The 21,671-nt window shown below is 40.0% G+C and overlaps 1 protein-coding gene across 2 annotated transcripts in view; it reads right to left on the bottom strand.

Moving 5' to 3' along the window:
* The window catches only part of ZSWIM8 (zinc finger SWIM-type containing 8), a 54,010-nt gene that overhangs the window by 12,512 nt on the left and 19,827 nt on the right, over positions 1 to 21,671 (bottom strand). For both annotated transcript variants that reach the window (XM_064716790.1, XM_064716791.1), the window contains exons 3-15: positions 20,687 to 20,781; positions 15,909 to 16,081; positions 14,088 to 14,195; positions 11,233 to 11,314; positions 10,498 to 10,618; positions 9,964 to 10,165; positions 8,884 to 9,059; positions 5,479 to 6,487; positions 4,594 to 4,725; positions 3,898 to 4,077; positions 2,449 to 2,632; positions 1,786 to 1,884; positions 764 to 888 (exon numbers count right to left, since the gene is read on the bottom strand). In XM_064716790.1, coding sequence (XP_064572860.1) covers positions 764 to 888; positions 1,786 to 1,884; positions 2,449 to 2,632; positions 3,898 to 4,077; positions 4,594 to 4,725; positions 5,479 to 6,487; positions 8,884 to 9,059; positions 9,964 to 10,165; positions 10,498 to 10,618; positions 11,233 to 11,314; positions 14,088 to 14,195; positions 15,909 to 16,081; positions 20,687 to 20,781 — 2,686 coding nt within the window. The remainder of the gene's footprint in view (positions 1 to 763; positions 889 to 1,785; positions 1,885 to 2,448; positions 2,633 to 3,897; positions 4,078 to 4,593; positions 4,726 to 5,478; positions 6,488 to 8,883; positions 9,060 to 9,963; positions 10,166 to 10,497; positions 10,619 to 11,232; positions 11,315 to 14,087; positions 14,196 to 15,908; positions 16,082 to 20,686; positions 20,782 to 21,671) is intronic.

The raw sequence follows: 21,671 nt of genomic DNA, 5'->3' as shown, positions 1-21,671 counted from the left end.
TTGTCATAACTTATTATGTAATTGGGGAACAATGCATCACCACATTTGAAGGGTTTGTCCACTTATACTGTTTGTTCTCCATATTTAATCAACACCACAAGCCTGACAGATCATTTATGCACAGTTGATTGATATCACAGTGTCCCTGTTATTCCCTGGAGAAGAGTATAGCAAAAATGCTTCTCTTTTAGGAGACAAAAAGACACTAATAATGTAGTTCTTGCTGTGTAGGAGGATTTCTGAATATAAAAGATTAATAAAATCCTTTCTGAAGCTTCAGCAGTTTTCAATTTTTTTTCTTCCTTTGGGGTGGACAGGCAGAGTTTTACTCTCTCTCCCCTACATAGGAAATTAAGACAGGTGTAATGAACTAGTATATCAAAGAGGTGAGAGGTTAAGAAACAGAGCTTTTGCTAACTATACTGTTCTGCAAGCCAATATCCCTGCAGCAAAACATGTCCAATTCCCAGACCACACACAGACTGCACACCAAAACCCCTTAGGAGTGAACTTGTCTTAGCAATAAAAGCAGTGACAACACATGCCCTGACTGGATCTTAAGAAACCTATGGAAAGAATGCCTCTCCCAGGGCAACACACTCCATACAATCAGGTTTTGCAGCAGTGGATGAATATAAATACCACAACATAGCTTGTAAAACATCAGTATGTGACACAGCAACTTACACTCAGTGGCAAAACTATCAAATCCATCAAAACCCAAACCTTCCTTCTCTCTCTCTCCTTTCAAAGGGAAACTCACCTTCTTCAGCTTAGACTGATCATCCTTGTAAGTGATCATCAGGGCTAGTGCCAGATCCCCTTTCTCCCTTCGTGTGCCTTCACACAACAGAGGATGTTCTGCTTCACTGACAGTTGTTTTCATACCTGCAGCCCATAAAAGAGAGCATGAAGAGACAAGTGAGCTCATGGGACTACACTACATCCTGAGAGCTGTCTATACTTCAGACTGTTTCAATAGCCTCACTGTTACAGGCAAAAAAAGATTTTTTCTGTTAACTTCAAAAGGAGGCCATGAATAAACAGAAGCTGCAGTCTGTCCCTAGAATACTAAGTTGGCCACAACTGCCAGAACAACCAGGTACTAAAAAGCTACAGGAAGAGTCCAGGCAAGCCTATAACCCTATCTTGAAACAAGCCTTTTGGTTTCTGCAGATGCTACAAGCCAGCATTCCAACACCATAAAAAACTCATCTTTTTTCAGAGATGAGGCAACAAACAACAGGTTTTGTCTAATCCATTTAATTTCTTTTTGCTTACTGCTTTAAAACACGCATACAGTACTGTCAACATAACATGCATATAATCACTGCTTTGTTGTTGAGGCAGATGAGGCGAGAATTCAGTTCTATGCTAAGATCCTAAATGATATGATAATAATTGAGAGTACTTCTGCTAATCTTTTGCTATCATTGTCAATTCTCTTCAAAAATTATTGCCTTTTGTCCTAATTGCCTCTGAAACTGTCCATTTCCATTGAAGTCCAGGCAATACATATTTCCTGACAAAAAAGCAAGCAGAAAGCTAAAATTCATGTTACTACCTAAACACTGAGCTCTCATCCCATATTGTCCTTCCATTTTTTCACAGCTTTGCACTGATACCTCAACCCTGGCATGTAGAATCCTGCACCTGATTCTGTCAAACTCTGCAAACACTTCTATTTCTGCACCAAACTGGAATGAACTACTAACTCTCACCATTCAAAATGGGAAAGCATGCAGAACATGGATGAAGGCAGACTTTCCTTGTAAAGATTCTTACCAAGAGCAGCAACAGCTGCCTCAAAACCAAGTTCTTCATCTCCAGGCATTTCATTATTCCAATTACGGCTTGGGGGTCTAGAGCCTGTAGGAGAAACCACTGAAAGAATACAATGGAATTAGTGTTCATCTTTCAAAACTAAGGCTTCAAAGCAAAAGACATTTCTGAGAGCTTTCTGAATTTTCATAGCTTCCTGTGATCCTATTCTTAGCCTCATACCAGCTTCAAGATCACAGCACCTTACAAGGTTTTCTTCCCAATTCTTTCTCTAAGCTCAGAAGGCTCCAAACCAGTATATTGCCAAGTCAGTCTTCTAATCCCAGGTTGCTGTGTTCTTATTATATTCTGGATTTGTATTAGACTCCTCAAAATATAACCAGTGTAAAAGCAGCAAAGTCAGTAATTTATAACTATTTTACAAACACACATAGAGTGCTAAAAAGTCTTAAGTGTGGAGTTGTTTTCAAATGTAGGCAGAAGGAGAACTGTCCCACTGGGGAACAAAATATCTTTAAAACAATGTAGAGGCAAGTGCAAGCAACAGTGTATGAAGAATTAAACTTTGGTTGTTCTTATACAGAAGACAGTTTCTCTGTGAAAATCCCTCAAGACCTGGCATCTCAGAATACGCCCTGCACACACTCAGGCCAATGCTGTCAGTACCTGGAGTGCACAGGACATCAAATATAAAGCTTGCCAACATCAGAGGCAGGACAGGACGGTAATCACACAAGGTCCCTTCTCGCAGTTCTTCGGCTCTTCCTCGAATAGTGTTCATCTCATTGGTGCCCAAGGGAATCTTCTTCAAGAGGGCTGCAATCTCAGATTCCTGATAAGCCAGCTTCACCTGGTGGTATCCACAAGAAAACAGAAAAAAAAGCTGTCAGAGGCACAGTCCCCTATGGGGAGCACACCGTTCTCCTCTATACATGAAGTACAGCAATAGTTTTTATTAGTTTATTAAATGAGAGCAGTGCTTACCAGCCTAGCCACCATTACCATTCTCTCCACAATGAAAATGGTTTTCACATCTAATAAGAGTCTTGCTTCATATTTATACACTTTTTTTTTTTTGCTCAAATGATGACTTTTCAGCTGCATACAGAAAAAATGCATCAGCTCTCACAAGAACATCAGCAGAAGTATCTGACTGGATAGGCCAGTGGAAAAGGTGGTTACTTGTAATTGTAGGAAGAAAGGATGCTATGTTAAGTGGTACACCCATTTGAGACACCAGAGACTGATTAGCAGAAGAAAGGGCACAGTTGCAGCACACATGCCATCAGGATGAAGACATTTCACTGCTCTGTGCCTGTACTCCCTCCATTCTTAACACGTGAAAGCAATAGTTTTCTTTTAGGTAGCAAGTGACTGCCAAACTCACAGTCTTCTAATCAGACCATAAGAAGTACAGATAATGAATGTAATAATTGTAGTTGGTGGATAACTAGCAACAATACACACTCTAAGAGACTGAACAACCCTGCAGTGAAAAGCAAGGCAGCTGTAAATCACACAGACATGGTCTTCACTGGACACTTTTTTCAAAACAGGAATCCTCATAGAAATCAAGGAGTGTCCAAAATAATGTGCTTGTACAGTGCATATGCTTGCTTGCCAGTGAATGAGGTATCAGCAATAGCAACAATTTTCAGATACATAACAATTGCACCAATTCACCCTAAGGAATAACTTTCAAACCATTTCACTGATGCAAATACAGACAAATATGGGCATTTACAAATGCCTTTGTTTTTCCCCACATTAGCGAAGCAAAATGAAAACATACTTAAGATAAGAACTAGGCTGTTCTTATCCAAATAATACATTCATAAAAGATTTTGTACTCACTTAAATATTTTCAGACCTATAGCTTCGTCTGAGCTTCCTATCAGTGAAGGTAACAACAGCTCAAGTGATATTGCTAATAATTTTTTTAGGAGATCAACATGTCCTAATGGGATGTGCACTCAATTTAGTTCTATTGCAATCCATTTTAAGAAAACATAAAAGTACAACCAAACTTCAGGCACTGAAATTTAAACCATGTGAGCAAAGACATTCCAAGAGAACAACGTTTATGGATACTGTCTTTTTGAGATATTTCCTTACCTCCAGAGCCTTGGTAGAGGCAGGTGGTCTCTGCAGCTCCAGAGCAAACATTCCTATTCGGAAGGCCAGGTTGTGGTACTCCAGCCGCTCACTCAAGACAGTCAGCAAGAAAGCAGCTTTAGACAAGGTGTTGGTTGCCATCCATGTCTGCTTGCTGGTTGACACCTTGTTCTTTTTGCCCTGTTTGAGGAGGAATTTGTCACAGACACTTTCCTAAACATCTTAAATGACTCTCTTGTCCTCTTATCTTTTGCAGTAATTATGGACAGAGGAAAGAATAAAATACATTTAGATTTTGTTCCTTCTGCTGAGAAATCTCCAATTTCAGTGGTTACCATTGAACATCACTGCCTCCCCTATGTCACCCCAGGACAACACAGTGGAAGAGCCGGCCTGTGGACAAGACACACGTTCCCTGTTCGACTGATGCTGTGCAGGCAGATGTCACATACCCATTCCTTCCAAGGGAACCCTTCTGTACAACAAACACTACTGAGTGTCACTACAACTGAGCTTCCAGAAACTTATGCTTCTGTCCAACCATCTTATCCTGAAATAGCAGAACTACTAACATTTCCAGTGATGTGCACTACAAAATAGGAGACACAGGTTTTGGAGAGAATCTCAAGAAACAGGGTCACCTGCACAGAGCTGCACTAACATCAAGACTACTGAAGGTTGCTGCCATCTCTCTACCTTAGTTGGTGGCTGCTCCACTTTGAGATCTGGAGGGTTGGCCAGTAGGTCCCTGGCAAGCTCTACAGTCAAGCGGCATGCCTCGCTACTGTATCCGTGCGCATACAGGGCCTCTGCACAGGCAAACAGCACCTGCAAGAAGGAACAGATGGTCATGTTCAAACCACATCAGCCCAGCCTGGAGTCAGCCTGCTCAAACCACCTGTCACAAAGACTGCAAGCACAATTCTCAACTAACTTCAGCAGCAGGTATTCTCAGAGTCCTCCTTGCCTAATCCTTCACCACCACTCCTTGAAGCACTCCCCCAAAAAGTCTTTTCTTACATGATTAAGTCCCATCCTCTCTCCAAGTGCTATGAGATCAGAAAATAGCTCAAAAAATACTAAACTTCAAATTACCACTGTTTCCATGCATTGCCATTTTGTGGTTATTACAAGAATAAGACACAGTTTATTTAGACTGCTTCTCCTTTCCAAAGAATTTCTGCTTAAATGGTTGGATTTACTTTTTTTTTTCTGAGCATGTCTCAGTCTCATTTTTAATTTCAGATAATTTTTGCCTTTTCCAAGGGTGAGACGAAGTGAAAAGCACACTGTTTTGTCTACATTTGTAAATGCTGGAGTGTGAGATGGGACTAACTAAAACTGGGACACACTTGCAGTTAGCACAGAAACAGGGAATCAAGCTTGTGGGAAGCAGACATATGCTGCCACTGCATTAAGCTTGTAGATACCTTATGACACAGTTGGTTATCACAACATTGTAATTAAGCACTTGATTTAACAACATCCTAGGTTAAGTGTGACAGCTATGAGGGTGGTGAGACCATGATTTATACAACATATAAAACTGCAAAACAGCATTTTGAACTAGATTCAACTCACCTCCATCCGGTTCTCCTGCTCCAGAGGCTTTATACCAGCAAATATATCCTGCTCCTCTTCAATTCCCCCTTCAGCTTTGTCATCATCTTCCTTGGCTACCTCTTGTGGATTCAGATAGTATACCTGGTAATCATCTTCCTCTTCTCCATCATCCCCTCCCCCTGCTGCACCATTCTCTCCCACTTCTTCAGGCTTCAGACTCACACCACCAGAGTTCTCGTCTGCAGAAGGCAAGTCATCATCGCCACTACCCATCTCCCCCACAGGATCCTTGGGGGGTTTCTTGGCCATGGAACTGCTCCTGAGAGTAGGCTCGGGTCCCTCAGAGAAGTACACTCCACCATCCTCCTCAAAGGCATCCCTGTAGCTCCTGCTCAGTGGACTTTCTGTAAAACTGAAGGTATTGCTGGCTTCTGCCCCCAGCGCCAAGCTGCTGTCATCCAGGCTCATCTCCGCCAAGTCTGGCTCCAGAGAGCTGTCCTCGCTGCTCATACGGCGTTTCCCACTATGCTTACTGGTCAAGCCTTTGCTCACCGGCAACTTTGCTTTGCTCACTGCAGTCTTATAGACAGCTTTGTCCCCTTCTGCCGAGAGCCGCCTCAGAACCCTCTGCGGCGTTTCAGAGACGACTTTCCTCTTCCCCGTGAGCTCCTTTGGACGGACGGCCGGCTCCTGGGGAGAGGGCCGCAGCCGGTCCCCGGGCTGCACACACGCTGCCCCGGGCTCCTGGCCGAGCGTCCTGCCAGCCTCACAGGCACTCTCTGCACACTGCAACCGGCAGCTCCTCTGTTGGATGGCCTTCACCCAACAGAACGAGTTCTTCTTGTCAGTGCTGCTATATGTAATCCCGGGAATGGGATAAGCTTCCTCCCAATTGAAGTAACAGGCTTCTACAGCTGGCTTGAAGCCTTGGAAGAGTTTCTCCAGTGATTTCTTGTGCTGACCCCTCTTAACGTTATCTATGACTTTCAGCTGCCACTGTCTGAGCTGTGAGCAAAGATCCCTGCGCCTAAGAGAAGAAAGGGGACAGGTTAGGAAGCAGACACAAAAAGCACCTGCAACAAACTACTACTTGACCTACAGAACACTTCCTTCCTTTGGCCGGAAACATCATCTGCTGAATGAAGTTAATGCTAAATACAGGCAGCAGTAATAAGAAGACAGGCTGAAAAAAGCAAACAGATATATTAACAACTGGGTTGTAGACAGGTTCATGATCCAGAAACAAAACACAAAAATCACCAACATGAAAGCACAATACAAACTGGGAGGTTTAAAATAAAACACTGTCTGCTCTGTTTGCTTATCTGCCCTAAATAAGGCATTAGTGATTTGAGTCTCAGCAATCTCAGATGAGTGAGATGAGTCGCAGAGTCTCAGTTCCATGGGGAACTGCCCTTGGAAACACTCATAGAACAGCTTGCAGCAGCTGTGAACCAGCCCTGTGAATAACTCCAGTTACGATATTCACAAGTACAACCTAAATAGTCGACCCTGGGAAGCACAATGACAGACAGGACCACCTAATCTCCCTCCCAGGCATTTACCTCTTTACCCTAATGGGCCTATAGAGAAGCCAACAACTTTAAATTAAGCTTTAGCAGGCCATCCTCAGGAGAACAAACTGTTGCAAACCATAGGGACAGCAGTAATTGGTGTTCAAGTAACTCTGAAGAAGCAGCAAGCTGGCAGGACTACATAGACTCATGATACACAGTTAGTCCCATGCCCCCATATTACTATGGGAAGAACAAAACAGTTCTGTGTTTTCCAGCTCCAAATCTCACAAAGGGCCAATGCACTTAAGCAAAATAGTCTAAATGGAGATCTAATTCAAGAGAAAAAGACATTTCTAGAAATTTCACCAGGTGTCTCAATCAACTGCCATTCTGTTCCTGCCACACATTTCTCATGTATAATCCCAACACTTAAATCCTATCAGATTTCCTAATAAAAGTAAAAGGACAAGAAAACAAAATTAAAATTGAGGTGACCCAATTTAGGAGCAAAGGGTTCTATTGGGACAATAGGGACTAAACGAAATGGACTACTTATATTTGTCCACTCAAGAAATTAATTAACCAGGAAACATACTGGTTAAGAACATTATTTTCAGAAGGAAAAAGGAGCAAAGGAGCAGGAATACTCGGGAAGGGTAACATAAGGATGAGAACCTGTGAAGTCTCCTTGTGACTCCCTATAAGGGGCTGGGAAGCACAAGAAGAGGGTCTTTGGAGACTATTCAAACACCAAGAGAATAGGTAATCAAGCAGGAGCATTTCAATTATTCATTAGCTCAAGTAGGAGATCTAAGCAAATCTGAACTGCATCAAATAACTCAAATGTGACTATAGATAGCACAACTTCATACGTTATTAAAATACTTTATGCTTCATACGTTATTTAAATGCTTTATGCTTTTTCTGTGTGATTTGATTGATGTTTGTGTTTATTTTAAGCCTCATTCCCTACAGTTTTTGACTTCAACTCCTATACTTAGCTACTTCATATTGTAAACTGTACAAGACAGAAACTGCATCCATTTTAATGTCCCTGATATGCCTTTCATAGGACATTTTATTAATGTTACACAATTCAGAGAAAGCTAATCCTGTTAACGTGTAATTGTTCTGAAATTACCATCCTGTTTTCATTTGTTCTGAGAAACTTCTGAGAATTTATAGCACATTAAACTAATCCAATACATTTTATATCCCACACTCTGCAGACAAGATGTACAAAACAAACAATTACGATGTCAACCACAGTATCTCAACAGGAGCTCTCAGTACCTCCTCTGCTATTTAACTGGTGCTAAATAAAGATGGTGCTAAATAAAGATGGCAGTGACTTACCAGAGCACAATATGGTTTAGAAATCTGCAGAAGCCACACCATTTTTTCTCAGACAATTGAAAACACTGACTGAAAATCACACACTGGTGACACTGTTTACCAACACACTGCAGAGAACAACTCCTTAAGAGCACAGAAAGTAAAAACTGGTTCATCTCAAAATACACAATAGTGAATGACTGGGCTAAACAGAATTCCATTAAACTGCTGAATGGTTAAATATAGAAACCTTTAAAATTAATTGGTACCTGATGCTACCATTCAAAGAAATGCTCTCCACTGGGACACTAAAATGCAGAATTACACCCATATGTAAGAAAGGGCTCTCAGAAAACAAATTAGTCCCACTACTTGATGTTGGTAAAAGTAAGCAGCAATAGCAATTAAAGTAATTACAGTGCTTTGAATGTTCCATAGCACACAGTCCAGAAGGACTAATGGTTGAACAGGTATTGAGGTAATAATACAAACACAAGAAATCTACAGGATGAAACTCTTTTTTGAGTATCACAGAAATTAAAGAGAGATGGGAACTGATTGTGGAGCTCACCTCTGTGGACTAATAGTTGGGTCGAGGACAGCCAGCCTCCAAAGAACCACCATCTCATCACACATGCTTGCACAAGCATGAGCAGCTACTTCTGACTGGCCATTGCTGCGGCCCGTGTGCCCGCTGGCACTGCTGTGTGACGCGGATGTTCGCACACTGTACCACCAGCCAGTTATCTGCAGAAGGAAAGGTTCAGTGAAGCTGTGCTGTGGCCAGCATCTCATCCTCTGCTCTCATTTATCTCATAATCCCAAGGAAATGGGATCTGTAGTTAATACCAGGTTTTCATTTGACTCCAAAATAATTATGACCACTAAAGCAGTATTGGCTTATGAGAATTAAGGGCCTCAAAATTTCTCTGGTTAGAAGGCACGTGCCCAAAGAACAAAACACTCACAGGACATTCATTTCCTAGAGGTCTTCACACTTGGAGAGAAAAAGTTAACAAATGTGATAAATGGAGCATTTCCTTTCCCTTGCTTAAAGTTGAGGTATGTGATGGAGCAATAAGGAAACTTAGACCACAATTTATATTACAGACTGAGGTCAAAGTCCTGAACTATCAAAAGAAATGGTTTCTTCCAATATTATTTTGACAAAATAAACGTACTGCTTCAGACCACCAAAAGATATATTCCGTGAAGATAACAAAAGAATCTGAGACTCTATCACACAACATATATATTTAGTTTTTATCAACATGACAGCTCATACATTACGTGCTTTGTTAAAAAAAAAAAACAAAAAACAGAAACAGAACAACTGTAAAATAAATCACCTTGATTGGGAAGAAATCAAATCAAATATGCTGAACAAAAGAACTCAGAGTCTACATATTCATGATAGAACAACTGAGGCATTTGGAAATACAGTGTTACCAGGATATCACTAAATCAGAACAAGAGCAAACTGTAACATCCTTTCAGTGTGGAGAAGCACCTGCCTACAACACACATAGGCTATGAAAATAATAAATGATAGAATAATTGTATTCAGCCATGGATTGTATAGACACAAAGCACCAGTTACTGGCTCTGCCTGGTTCCTCAAAACATCCCTACACTCCAAGCAAAGAGATACCTGCTCATAGTTGAGGCACTGGTCAGTCAGAATCTCCAGCAAAGGAGCTGCATTGCTGTCCCGCCTCTTAAACATCTCCCGCACAATGGACAGCAAGTTCCAGATTCCTTCAGGTTCTCTCCCTCGCAGGGGACGCAGCAGACAAGCCCACTCAGCAGCAGCTGGGGGCTCAGTGGAAGACAGATACATTGAATTCACATCACTGTACATAAAGCAGAAGAATAAGGAGAAAAAATTAAATCAAGCAGAGTCATACAAAATCCTGAGTATAATCTACATCCAGAAATATATTTGCCCTACGAGTAACCTAAAAGACAGAATGCATAAATAGCTAAAGAACACCACACAAGCAAAATATTGTATAAATACAGTCTGCTCTACTGAAATAACACTGCAGAAGCTACACAAAAATACAGTCCAGAAGAGTGACCATGAAACTGAGCATCCTTCAGTCCAAAGGATACAGGCTATATGGTGAATGAATTTACAGATCACATGAACATCACACTTTCCCTTCAATGGGAAAGAGCTTACCTGAAAACAACAGGAGTAGGCCCACAGAATTTATGAAGGGTTTTCTTTATGTTGTCACTCAGAGTAGATTCATCTAAGTACCAGGTGCTTTGATCTGATGCAGAAGGTCCAGCAGTGGGATCTTACAAATGAAAAACACATTAACAGTATGCAAGCTTTGAAGATACTTTATGTGCCCAACCACAGAGTACACAGGCAGTGCTACCCAAGTTATTTCACCCATTGCTGAACACCCTATTCAGAATTATCTTTAAATGTTACCATAACATTACCTTCAACATTAGCAACATTAAATTAGCAGATTCTTCTTGACCAGAAGGGTAATGCAGCACTAAAATAGGAATGCCCCAACACCTCTGGTAACCAACACTTATGTAAGCTATCCCAAATCCCAGCTAACCCAGTCTAGTGTCGTAAACAGCCCAGTTTTAAGCAGGAACTCGGGAGACGTCCCCTCCAATCGACATTCCCAGGAGTCTATACTTAATACCAAATTTTAAAAAACCCACTTTGTTAGAAAGTGCATTGCCTGATGCTCCCTTCCTCTGCAAGCACTCTGAGGTGCCCCTTGTTGTGCCATATATACATGTAGGTGCCAATACTCATCCCTTTTCCTCTATTTTCATGTGTAATCCAAGCTACCGGGTAACAAACCAGTTTAGAAACCCGAAGCAATGGAATAATTCTCTTCCTATCTGTGATACAGATTGCTGAAATGAGAAGTATTAAAATTACCTGGGGCTCCACACACTGTGTTGATGGCAGTAGACTGAGAAGATAACAACTCGTCCAGCAAACGTTGAGCTGTTGGAAGAATCTGAAAACATGAAGCAAACTTTGAATATACACAGTATTTTTTATCCTGCGACACCCAGCCAAAGATCATGACTGAAGCACTCTGGCAACTTCAAGAGTATGGAATCCAGAGCTACATTTTCAGAAAGGACGAGAGAGGGTGCTAAAGATCACACAACAGCCACCAGCTGTGACACCTCTCTCACAGGCCATGAAAGGCTCACTTTCTGCAGTCACATCCTAAGAAGTAAGCAAAAGCATCACAATTTATTAACTCATCTCTCATTTCTTGAGGAATAGGAGCTTACAGAAAGTAGATACTGCAACTAATTTTGAGAGTTAGGGAGGCCACTGCTGTCAAGGTCGCCATTTTCCTGTACTTTGAAAGATCTTTACTTCTTGTTCCTAAATCATTTGTCTAAAACCCAAGCAAACGGGAGCAGGGGAGCAAACTATAAAATACATGTACACATAATTTTTGGGGTAGACTTATTTACCATACAGTTTGCAAAGGGATTCAGTAGTAGATTAATGCAATTTCAGCACTAAACTGATCATAACTTCTGGACCAGCTCAGAGAATAACCAGAGAAGGTTCACACTGATTGTAAAATCCTATGTAGGTATATCCTTAAAATGCTATTTTTGAAAGAAAAATGCACAATTAAAAGAGTTTTTCCCCATACACTAAGTCTGAAAGTGTAGATCCTTTTAGCCTTTAGTATGTATGCACAGAACACACAAATTGTTAATCCACATAATTAGGATTAAAATGACTTGCAACAGAATGTCTGATATCCCCCAGCTCTCTCCATACAACAGCTGAGGTAAAAGATCACTCTTACTGTAAAGAAAGGCACATTCAGTACACCTGTCTTTGCAAATAGTACAGATACAGCTCAAACAAATGGAAGAAAAAAATGCTTCATATTGATATTTTACATTTCAATCACCTAAAGAAACAAATTCAGTATTGAGCTATTTTGTACTGTTTTCCCACTACTACATATTTTAAGAAAATTCACAAGTCTGGGCAGTGTCACACCTTAAGGCTGAAGTACTAGGGACCTGCAGTTAACCTCCTTCAGTCTTTTTTGCTAAGATATTCATGCTTAATTGGAATAGGAATACTGGGTTCATAAGGGGAAATAGCTCTTGGGCTAGGAACTAGGTTATGAATTCCAGCTGCTTTTCCATGATTTTCCTAGAAAACAGCTTCTACAGAGATTCTGACAAGCATCTAGCTGCATTCCTATAAACCATCATTCTCTTACACATGAAAGTAATTCAGCATTATAATACTGTATCATGTCATTCATAAACCGGAAATAAGGATAAAATAAAATCATGTGTACAGCCCACTCTAATTTTACGTCATGTAGTCAAAATATGGGGTCCCAAGGAATTAGAGTATCTATCTCCACCCAGAAACCTTGAAGACCAGGAATAAGACTGTTGAAAGAATGTGGGGCACATCTTGCCTTTTTAAAGGAACTACACAACATAGGTTAAGACATATCTCCCAATAAACCCCAAATTTTTCTGTTGGGCAGCATTCATCAGATTATCTAGAAAAATTGTAATAATTAATTAATCCAGATATCCCTAATGCACAGCTGGTACATTTGACCACAGGAGAAATAACACTGCAGAAAGGAGCAGACAGACACAGAATTATCTGAAAGCAAACATGCCAACTCACATGCCATTCAGGGAACAACCACTACCACTACTTTCAAAGCCCTGCCCTATTAAGCACCAGACTGTACCATAAAGCTTAGTCTGAGGAGAGAAAAAAAGCTTTGCCTGTTACATAATGCATCAAGCACACACTACTGGCACTCATTTCTCAGCAACAAGAAAGCAGGTTTTTTTCTATCACTTTCATATCATGCAATTCCTCTATTTCCTCTCCTAAGAAGATTAGTATTTCTGTAGGAAATTTACAGGATATTTTAGCAATAGAATATCATAGTGTCCTAAGCACAGCACCATAAGATGAATTTTAGGCACATGCTTCCAGTAATCTAACTCCTACTTAAGAGGAGTGTGTTACAAATGCACTGCTGAAATGTGACAGATACCCATGCAGGCCAGTTTTTCTCAATCTCCTTTAGCTGAACCAGCATAAAAAAATTGCCAAGCCCTTGTAATTTTAAAGCAGTCATTTCACAATCACTTGGGAATTCTTGTCTATTTTGTGCAAACATTTTAGGCAGATGACACAAATGACCTGACCCTGAACAACGCAGATATTTAAGGAATGAGAGAGCAGACTTAGCCTTTGATTAAAAAAATGTTATGCCTATTAGACTGAAAGATTCTTATGAATCATCAAGAAGTCACACTGGAGGAAGTCAAAAGGTTACCAGTTAGATGCATTAGAAAGTGCCCACTTAAGGCACATACAATACTTCATCTGGGTAGTTCTCTCCACTTAGCTAACCAAACACACAAAAAAGAAACAAGCTGATTTGGACTGACCTAAGTTTTCAGCAATCATGAACTGATGTTTGTGTTTGATCTTTCACAAGCTTAGCATATATTCATGCTGATATGAATAGCCACCACTTTTCTTTCTCCTTTTGTGACATTTCTAATCTTTCACTTGGCAATAGACAATTGTCAAATAATAGAACAGCAAAACTGAAAAGAGCAAGAACTGAATGCCTTCCCAGCAGCTCACAACTGAATAGCATAACTGGTTATTTTGCAACAAAAGACATCACATAAATTGACCCAGAATAAAGGTAACTGCATTTAACAAGTGTCATTCAGATGATGGTCCCCACTTACCTGCTGTGGAAGTTCACTGATTAGGTACTGAGCAAATTTTTGCAACTGGTCTCTTTGTAGCCGAGACAAAGACTCAGAAACAGGTGCTCGTAAGCACACTGCAGATGCCTGAAGAAAGAAAAGGAGACACAAACTACCATGAATGAAGCTGTGTCCACCAAACTGATGGAGTGTCACAAACACTTGCTATGCTGATGCTATACCATGCTTGGTTTTGATGGCCAATTATTTTTTCTCTGAAATTATGTAGCATGTTGCAGATAAGATGCAAATAAGCTGTCTAGGCTTTATAAAAACTGGTTTTAAGTGTTTTTTTCAAGGAAAGTGATGTAACAGCTGTGCTTAAGATCTGTTGTTGCTAGCAATTGCAGAAATACTGGCAGAGACTTCACAAACAAACCTCTAAAATAGGACATTATCCCTTAAGCTTCTGGCAAATGAACCAGCTCTGTGGGGGACTGTTTCACAGAATCACCACATCTCATTTATCTCTTTAGAGTTTCTTAATTCAGTCTAAAAGTCTCTGTCCATATCTTAGAACAAATTAGATTATCAAAAAAACCTCACCACTAGCTTCTTAACCTTTTTCACTCTACATAACAAAAATGTCCCACTTAAAGTTTAACCCATACACAGTCAAGAGCAGTTTGATAATAAAAACACTTCTGATATTATATTGTCTACATGGAGCAATATACCTTCACTTGTAACTTGCTAGTGTCAGAAGTCAGTTTATACAAACACAATAATACTTTCACTGTCACTTTTCAGGCGCAGAAAGGATTGGAGGCAAAAGAATGATTTTTATCTTACACAGGGTCCAAACTTTGAGTGTAAATAATATAAATGACAATTTCATTTTTAGCCTCATTCTCCATATCCACCTTTTAAAACTCAAACTAAACATTCAGAGTAGAAACTGTTTTTTTGCCAGCTGTCCAGTCTTAAATACAGAAAGTATACCAATATTCTGATTATTTCACAAGACTATAAATTTAAGCCAATTACACTTGTCCATTGTGAAATACTAACAAGCTTCAGCAGATTATTAGAACTTATTAAAGAATCTAGAGTTGATCATAAGCATGTTAGCTGTAAAATGTTCTGTGACGGCAGAAAATCTTCTGTTCTTACCATAATCAAAACTTAATCCTTTGTGCTTCTCAGCTTCCCAAATTCAAATGTATGCAAGACCAAACTCTCAACTGGTTGTATTTCATGTTGATTCTACACATTTTCAACTGAAGTTGGTTAGGACATAAAATGCCTACTTTTTGCTCTATGGAAGGCTACATAGAATTAAAGCAGTCAAATAAAAACATAAACCTGACTGCTTGAAATCTTCAAGTCAAAATGACAGTTACCTCAGTAAGTGTTAAAATGAACTGGTTAACATAAAGGTCAACAGTATTCAAAATTACTTTCCTTCTGCACTCTGATCAAACAACATAAAGAGTGAGCTTTCAAATCCTGTACTTACAAAGACTTTATTAAAATAAACTATTCACGACCTTCCACTCTTTTCAGAGATGAAGAAATAATGAGTGATTTTAGCATTTAAATGAGAAATAGGAAGGGGCCAAAAAGCACTCGGTATCTACCCTTAGAAATCTGCACATTACCAAAGACAGTCTGCAGTTTAGGGCCTCACACAATTCAGCCTGCAGACCGCAACTGAGCGGACATCTGCCCAATCTGTAACCAAAAGGAGAGTCAAGAGCCATTTCCCTAAAGAGAGCGTGTGCTGCACAGAAGTGCCCCGAGGAGCGCCTGGGAGGAGGGAGGGGAAGCAGAGCTGTGCTGGACGAGCTGGATGCCTACATTGTGGATGCGGAAGAGGCAGAGCGCCACGACGTGCGCGCACCACTTGGCCCCGGCGCCGCAGGTGCAGCTGCACGACGTGATCCGGCACCGGTCAAACATCACCGCCACGTTGTACGCGCCCTTGGGGGGCACCATCTGCGGCGGCACCACGGTGGCACTCAGATGGAAGCCTGTGGGAATGCACAAGTGCAAAGTTACTCTTCAGGTATTTGGGGAAAAGGTTCAGTCAGCACAGAAATACACACATATGCTATTTAAACACTGAAACAATATGTCTGGCACCAACATCCACATAAGGATGGACATGCATCTAGAGTCTCCAGTACTTCTTTCTTCCCATCCAACTGTGCCTAAACATTAGCAGAGAAGCATAATGTGTTGTAAGAGACTCCAACATAGCAGCTTGTAACACATAAATTAATTTCTCTTATTATTAAATGGAGAAAAGCAGAAGCGGATAAAGTCATCCCTGAAAACGGTCAGGTTTTGTTTACAGGGTCAAAGCTAGACTATACATACACATTTGAGGCATAACCTCTGCGCTAACTCTGGCAGTAGTGCAGAACGGGCCGGGTGACTTGTTTGGAATTATTTCCAAGTCAATCAATTTTCACAATTTCACAGTCAACTAAAAAAGGCAGTATTTAACCTGAACACTTACTTTACTTTGAGGCTCCAGAAACTACCCATTTGTCATCAATTATGCACCTCCTTGCAATTCTGTTAATATCCATTTTTTACAAATCATGACCGCAAAAAAAAAAAAACCAAAACCTCTTGCTTAGACTAAAACAATGGAAAGGAGAAATTTTAGGAATAACACTTGAATCTAGCCCCATTAATCAGTGACCATAAACAAATAAATTATGACAAAGGACTTTAAGAAGGCTTAGCTTCATGTAAACTCCTGAACAGTGCTTATGAGTTGTACTCATAATGCAGCTTCCTCTGGAGATGTTGCTCATCCGGAGGGACACGTATGATCAGGAAAGGGCCAGCAGCAGCATGGATCTTCTACCTGTCTTAAAGGTGCCTATCAGCAGTTAGTAATCCTCTACAGCAATGAGTATCAGCCTCAGAACCTTTCTGCTAATCTGGAATCCCGTTTTCACAAAGCACAGAAAGCACCAGGGCATCAAAGTCATAACCAAACTTCAGTCGAACAGTCTACCTTAAGTGGAAAAATACGGCTTGGAATAGATAATAGCTTTTCCATGATGAGGACAGTAGTGTGGATTGATAATCTACTTCCACAAGTTTTTATTATGATATCGTGAGATTATAAAAATAATGGCGTTCAGGAGTGTACATGACCTACTAAATTTATTCCATTTAAAATAATGTGCATCATTCTCCTCAAAATATAATCCACATACCAATACAAATTTGCTCTTACCTTGCTTAACCTTTCTATTTGTCCGGTTCATCACAATTCAAATCCTCTCCCTGATGGGAGTGATTATTTTGATTAGTACACATAAAGCCACCCAAATTCTTCAGCCATTTTAGCAATTGGAACAGAACCAAAACAAAGGAAGGCATTCACACAAAATTACTGCACTGCTTATTACCAGATACAGTTCTAATTTATGTTCCACATTCAGTTAATACAACCCAAACAGTTCAGTTAGTCCTTCTGCTATACTAAAAGCAACTCAGAGCAATGCTCTGACTTTCACATAAGCAAATTAAGCATTGCATGAATCAGAATTGTAGCAATTCTGTTACACTGCAACAAAAGAAATATACAATAGGTGTTAGAGAAGACTGGATTTCAGCTCAAGCCCCTTCCATGACATTCCTCTTTGTATACCAAGACAGTTAAACGATAATGCAACAAGGGAACAACACTTAAAAAATGAGACAAAATTTAAGGAGCCTAACATGACATATCACAAGCTTCAAATCAATCTGTAGCTTGACAAACATGTCTGACACAATGCTAATTCAGGCAGTACTGCCCAGTTAATTCTTTTGCAACACCAATCTTGCTGTACTTAACAATTGTTTGTGGGATGGCACAGGAAAGTATATGAGGAAAGCAATCTGGATTATAATTAATGGTTTCTTTTACCAGGAAAAATTAAAAGAATCGCAGAATCTTTGAGGTTGGAAAAGACCCCTAGGATCATCTACCTAAGCATTAACCTGGCACTGCCACATTCACCACTAAATCATGTCCCCAAGTTCCACATCAAGTCATTGCAACATGGCTTTCTTCATCACTGTTGTGATGTAGCAGCAGTTCTGATGCCCCTACAACAGTAACAGAAAACATACATCTCTGCTTAGAATTCAGGAACTTTTGGGAAAAAAACGGGGAAAACGAGCTGAACAAAAGCTTTTACATGGAAGGCATTTTTGGACAGTTGTTTGTCTTAAACCAAGACAGCAGAACCTCTAAAAAGTGGAGACACTATTGAAGGAGAAGCCAAGTTAGAATCCAAACTAAACCTGCTGCTGCCTTCCTCAGCTGTTAAAATGAAACTAAGACTATGATAAAAAAGAAGTCTCTGAAATCTACAACGCTCCTGTTTAAGAACAGCAATAATATCTTCAGTGCAACAATGTGGATGTATGACTGCTACAAAGAGAATGGAGGGAGAGGTCTACAAAAGTCAATTCCATGTGTATATACAGTAGAAAGCTGTAAAAAACTGGGGGTTTGAAATGTAGTGAAGAGGTGCTACTGTTCAGAAATCACAGATATGGATATGCATGCAGACAAAATGACTAAGATTATTTACGGTTAAAAAATAAATCTTAGACTACAAATGGAAATGGGACAAGAAGAGCACAAAGCACAAGTCAAGATTTTTCTTTCTGAATACAGTATGACAACGCACTGCTCAATCCCTCTCCAAATCAATTCCCCCCTCAAGGGCTGCTTCTTTTCCTGTGCTTCCTCTCCCATTTGTCAGTGCATGAAACTCAACACTTCAACTACACAACTTAAAATCCTTTGCAGTGGACAACTGAAAATATATTCACCCCCATCTCTGCTGCCCAGCTTCTGGGCTGCTGTCTATGGAGAAAAAAAACCGATAAGATACAATTCCTCTCCTAAGGACAATGCAACCTCACTATTTAAACAAAGTTTCTTCCTTCCCTTCCACACACATAATCCTTTGTCAGGAATCACAGTTGCTTCTATGTGTACTTGATAAGTTTTTCCCCCTGTATCACTCCCCATCTCCTCTTTCTCCCTACTCTTCTGCTCCCCCAAACACAGGTTCTGCATTAATATTCTCAGCCTTGTTCACATACATTGCTTTACACCTCCTCACCTTTTTAATGTATTACTGAAACAAGTGCTGATCACAGTCTTTTACTGTCTATCAAATATTTTGCTCTTTTCCACTGTCAAAGTCCCAGGAATCACTGAATTTCAGCAAGCTGCTTTTAAACTCAATTTCTCTTCCTCAAACATTTGGCTTCCTGAAGTTTAGCAGGTTCCTTAGAGGCTTCTCTCAGCATCTCAGTCATGACATTGGAAGATTATTAATGACCTCAAAAGTCAGTTTAATCCTATTTAGCAAATTTTCCAAATTCAATGCTGACATTCCAAAATTACTATCTGGTCCCACTGACACTATGCAAGGTAGTTTTAACTCAATCTGACTTAAGTACAAGGAATCTCTTCACTTCCATTCCAAGAATTTCTCCTATTGCTATTACAGTAGACACTGGCCTAGGCAATACCCTTTCAGAAGCTTTACCCTGTATTCAGGTAACAGTTCAGCAGTGTCTTGCACTTTGCCTATCTCAAATGCCATCTCTTTCTCTTTTCAGTATCCCCAAACCTTTATAGCACCTGTCACTTTTATTCACTTTCTGAGGGCTCTTTACCTAAATTTATTCATTTCCCTCATCGCTGAGAGTTAAATATTCCTGGTTCTAATAACTAAACAGGCCCACAGAAGCTTCTATCCCTCATCACATGAAAATATAAGAAATTTCCTAAACTTCCTTCTTAACATTATACAGTTTTTTATATTATCATTTTTCTTATTAGAACAGGCTTGGTTCCCACATGCCAAATAATATTCTGATTCTGAAGCTCACACTTGCAGGAAAAAAATCTGCATGGGATTGACACAGTCCACCTTGACATACTAGTAGTACCTTTATTTCACATAATGCCTTCTGGTCAAACAGCTGCCACTGAAAAAGCTATCTCAATATTCTTCTTTGCTTCAAAGGATTTAATGAAAAAACCAGAATCCAATTCTTGTATAGATAAAATTAGCATCTATAGCCAAAATACATGAAAAGAACAAGACAGTAGGAGAAGCTACAAAAGCTACTGTCCAACAAGAAGGATTTCCATCTGCCAAAATACTACATGAACAACTGTACAATTAATAAAACACTTTTGTTACATGAATAAACCTAGCAAACTTCCTCTGTGCCAAACAGGTACTTTAGGCATTGGTCATTTGATCAGACAACTAGAAAGTCAAGCTCTCTTTAGCAATGAAGAATTTAAGCATTATGGAGAAAAAAGTATCCTATACAGTTTTTTGGAAAATGCTAAGACATATTAAGGATCAGAACATTTCTGACCTTTCAGTCCATTTCACAGCTGAGCTGGTTGAGGCCAAAATAAAATAGCATTCAGCTCAACACATTACAACGAATACATTTGGCAGGGAGTTTCAGCTAAGATGCCAGAAAAGCTTGTTTTGAGACACGGTCATTGCACTGCTGTCCCACTGCAGACATGATTTTGGGACTCTGAAGTATCTGGAGACGTGGAGCTGCACTGGCCTTACCTATCTGGAGAGGGTCCTTGACAGCCCTGACCCGGAAGAGCTGCTCCCCTCGCTGGAACTCATCGGCACTGCCATTCGCCAAGCACGAGTACAACCTGCAAGACACAAACAGAACCTGTCAGGACCATCTGCTTTTGAGAAACTTCACAGTATTATCCTCTTTGCTGACTTTTTCCTCTGGCTTTTGAAAAACCCTTGCTATCTTGAATAAAAAGTCTAGGTCTCTCCTGCCATTTCAACATTACAATTCAACCTCAAAAATCATTAGTCTCTTCCTAACTGGGTTTGTGTATAGCCACCAGCAGTTTTAGGAATTTCCACCTAAGCCTCTGAAATACAAATTCATTCATAGTCTAAAATTAAGCCTTCATATAGTATAGTATAGTTCAAGGTCTAATGTTAGCATGCCACAGTAAACACTCCTTCTAGACTAATTATCTGCATGCTCTTGTGAGGTTTTTTTTATATCTGTGTTCATCAGAATAATGAGCATGTACAACCAGCTGGCTTGCTCTATTCCCTAGCAGGTGATCTTACATCAGTACTTCTGACACTATCTCCCCCAACTGATACCTGAACCTTGGACAAACATATCCAAGAACTTTCAGCAAGATTCTTTCTAAAAGAGTGTAGTATCACTACTTTGCAACAGAATTCTGAATGCACAGTTACATGGGTAGACCTCCTATAATATAAAAGCTTCAGCAAAGCTTAGAAATAGATCTAAAGGCAGAAAATCTTTGACTATGTAGTCATGTAGTTAATGTGGAAGCATAAGAAATATAGTGATCTGACTATATCAATTCTGATCACTGATGTATTCAGCAAATTCTGGTTCTCCTATCTACACAAACAAAAGGATTGCACAGCACACTGAGCAAACCCTCTTTGACAATTTCTGAACCCAGTTAAAGCTCTGACTCCAGCAACAGGTTCAGATTGGAAAGATGATTTTGTAAGACTAACATAAGGACAAAACTCCACA

Source organism: Zonotrichia leucophrys, chromosome 6 (genome assembly GCF_028769735.1).
Source record: "Zonotrichia leucophrys gambelii isolate GWCS_2022_RI chromosome 6, RI_Zleu_2.0, whole genome shotgun sequence".
Taxonomy (NCBI): Eukaryota; Metazoa; Chordata; class Aves; order Passeriformes; family Passerellidae; genus Zonotrichia; species Zonotrichia leucophrys.
Note: the sequence above shows the minus strand (reverse complement) of the source record. Positions and strands in the feature narration are given on the sequence as shown.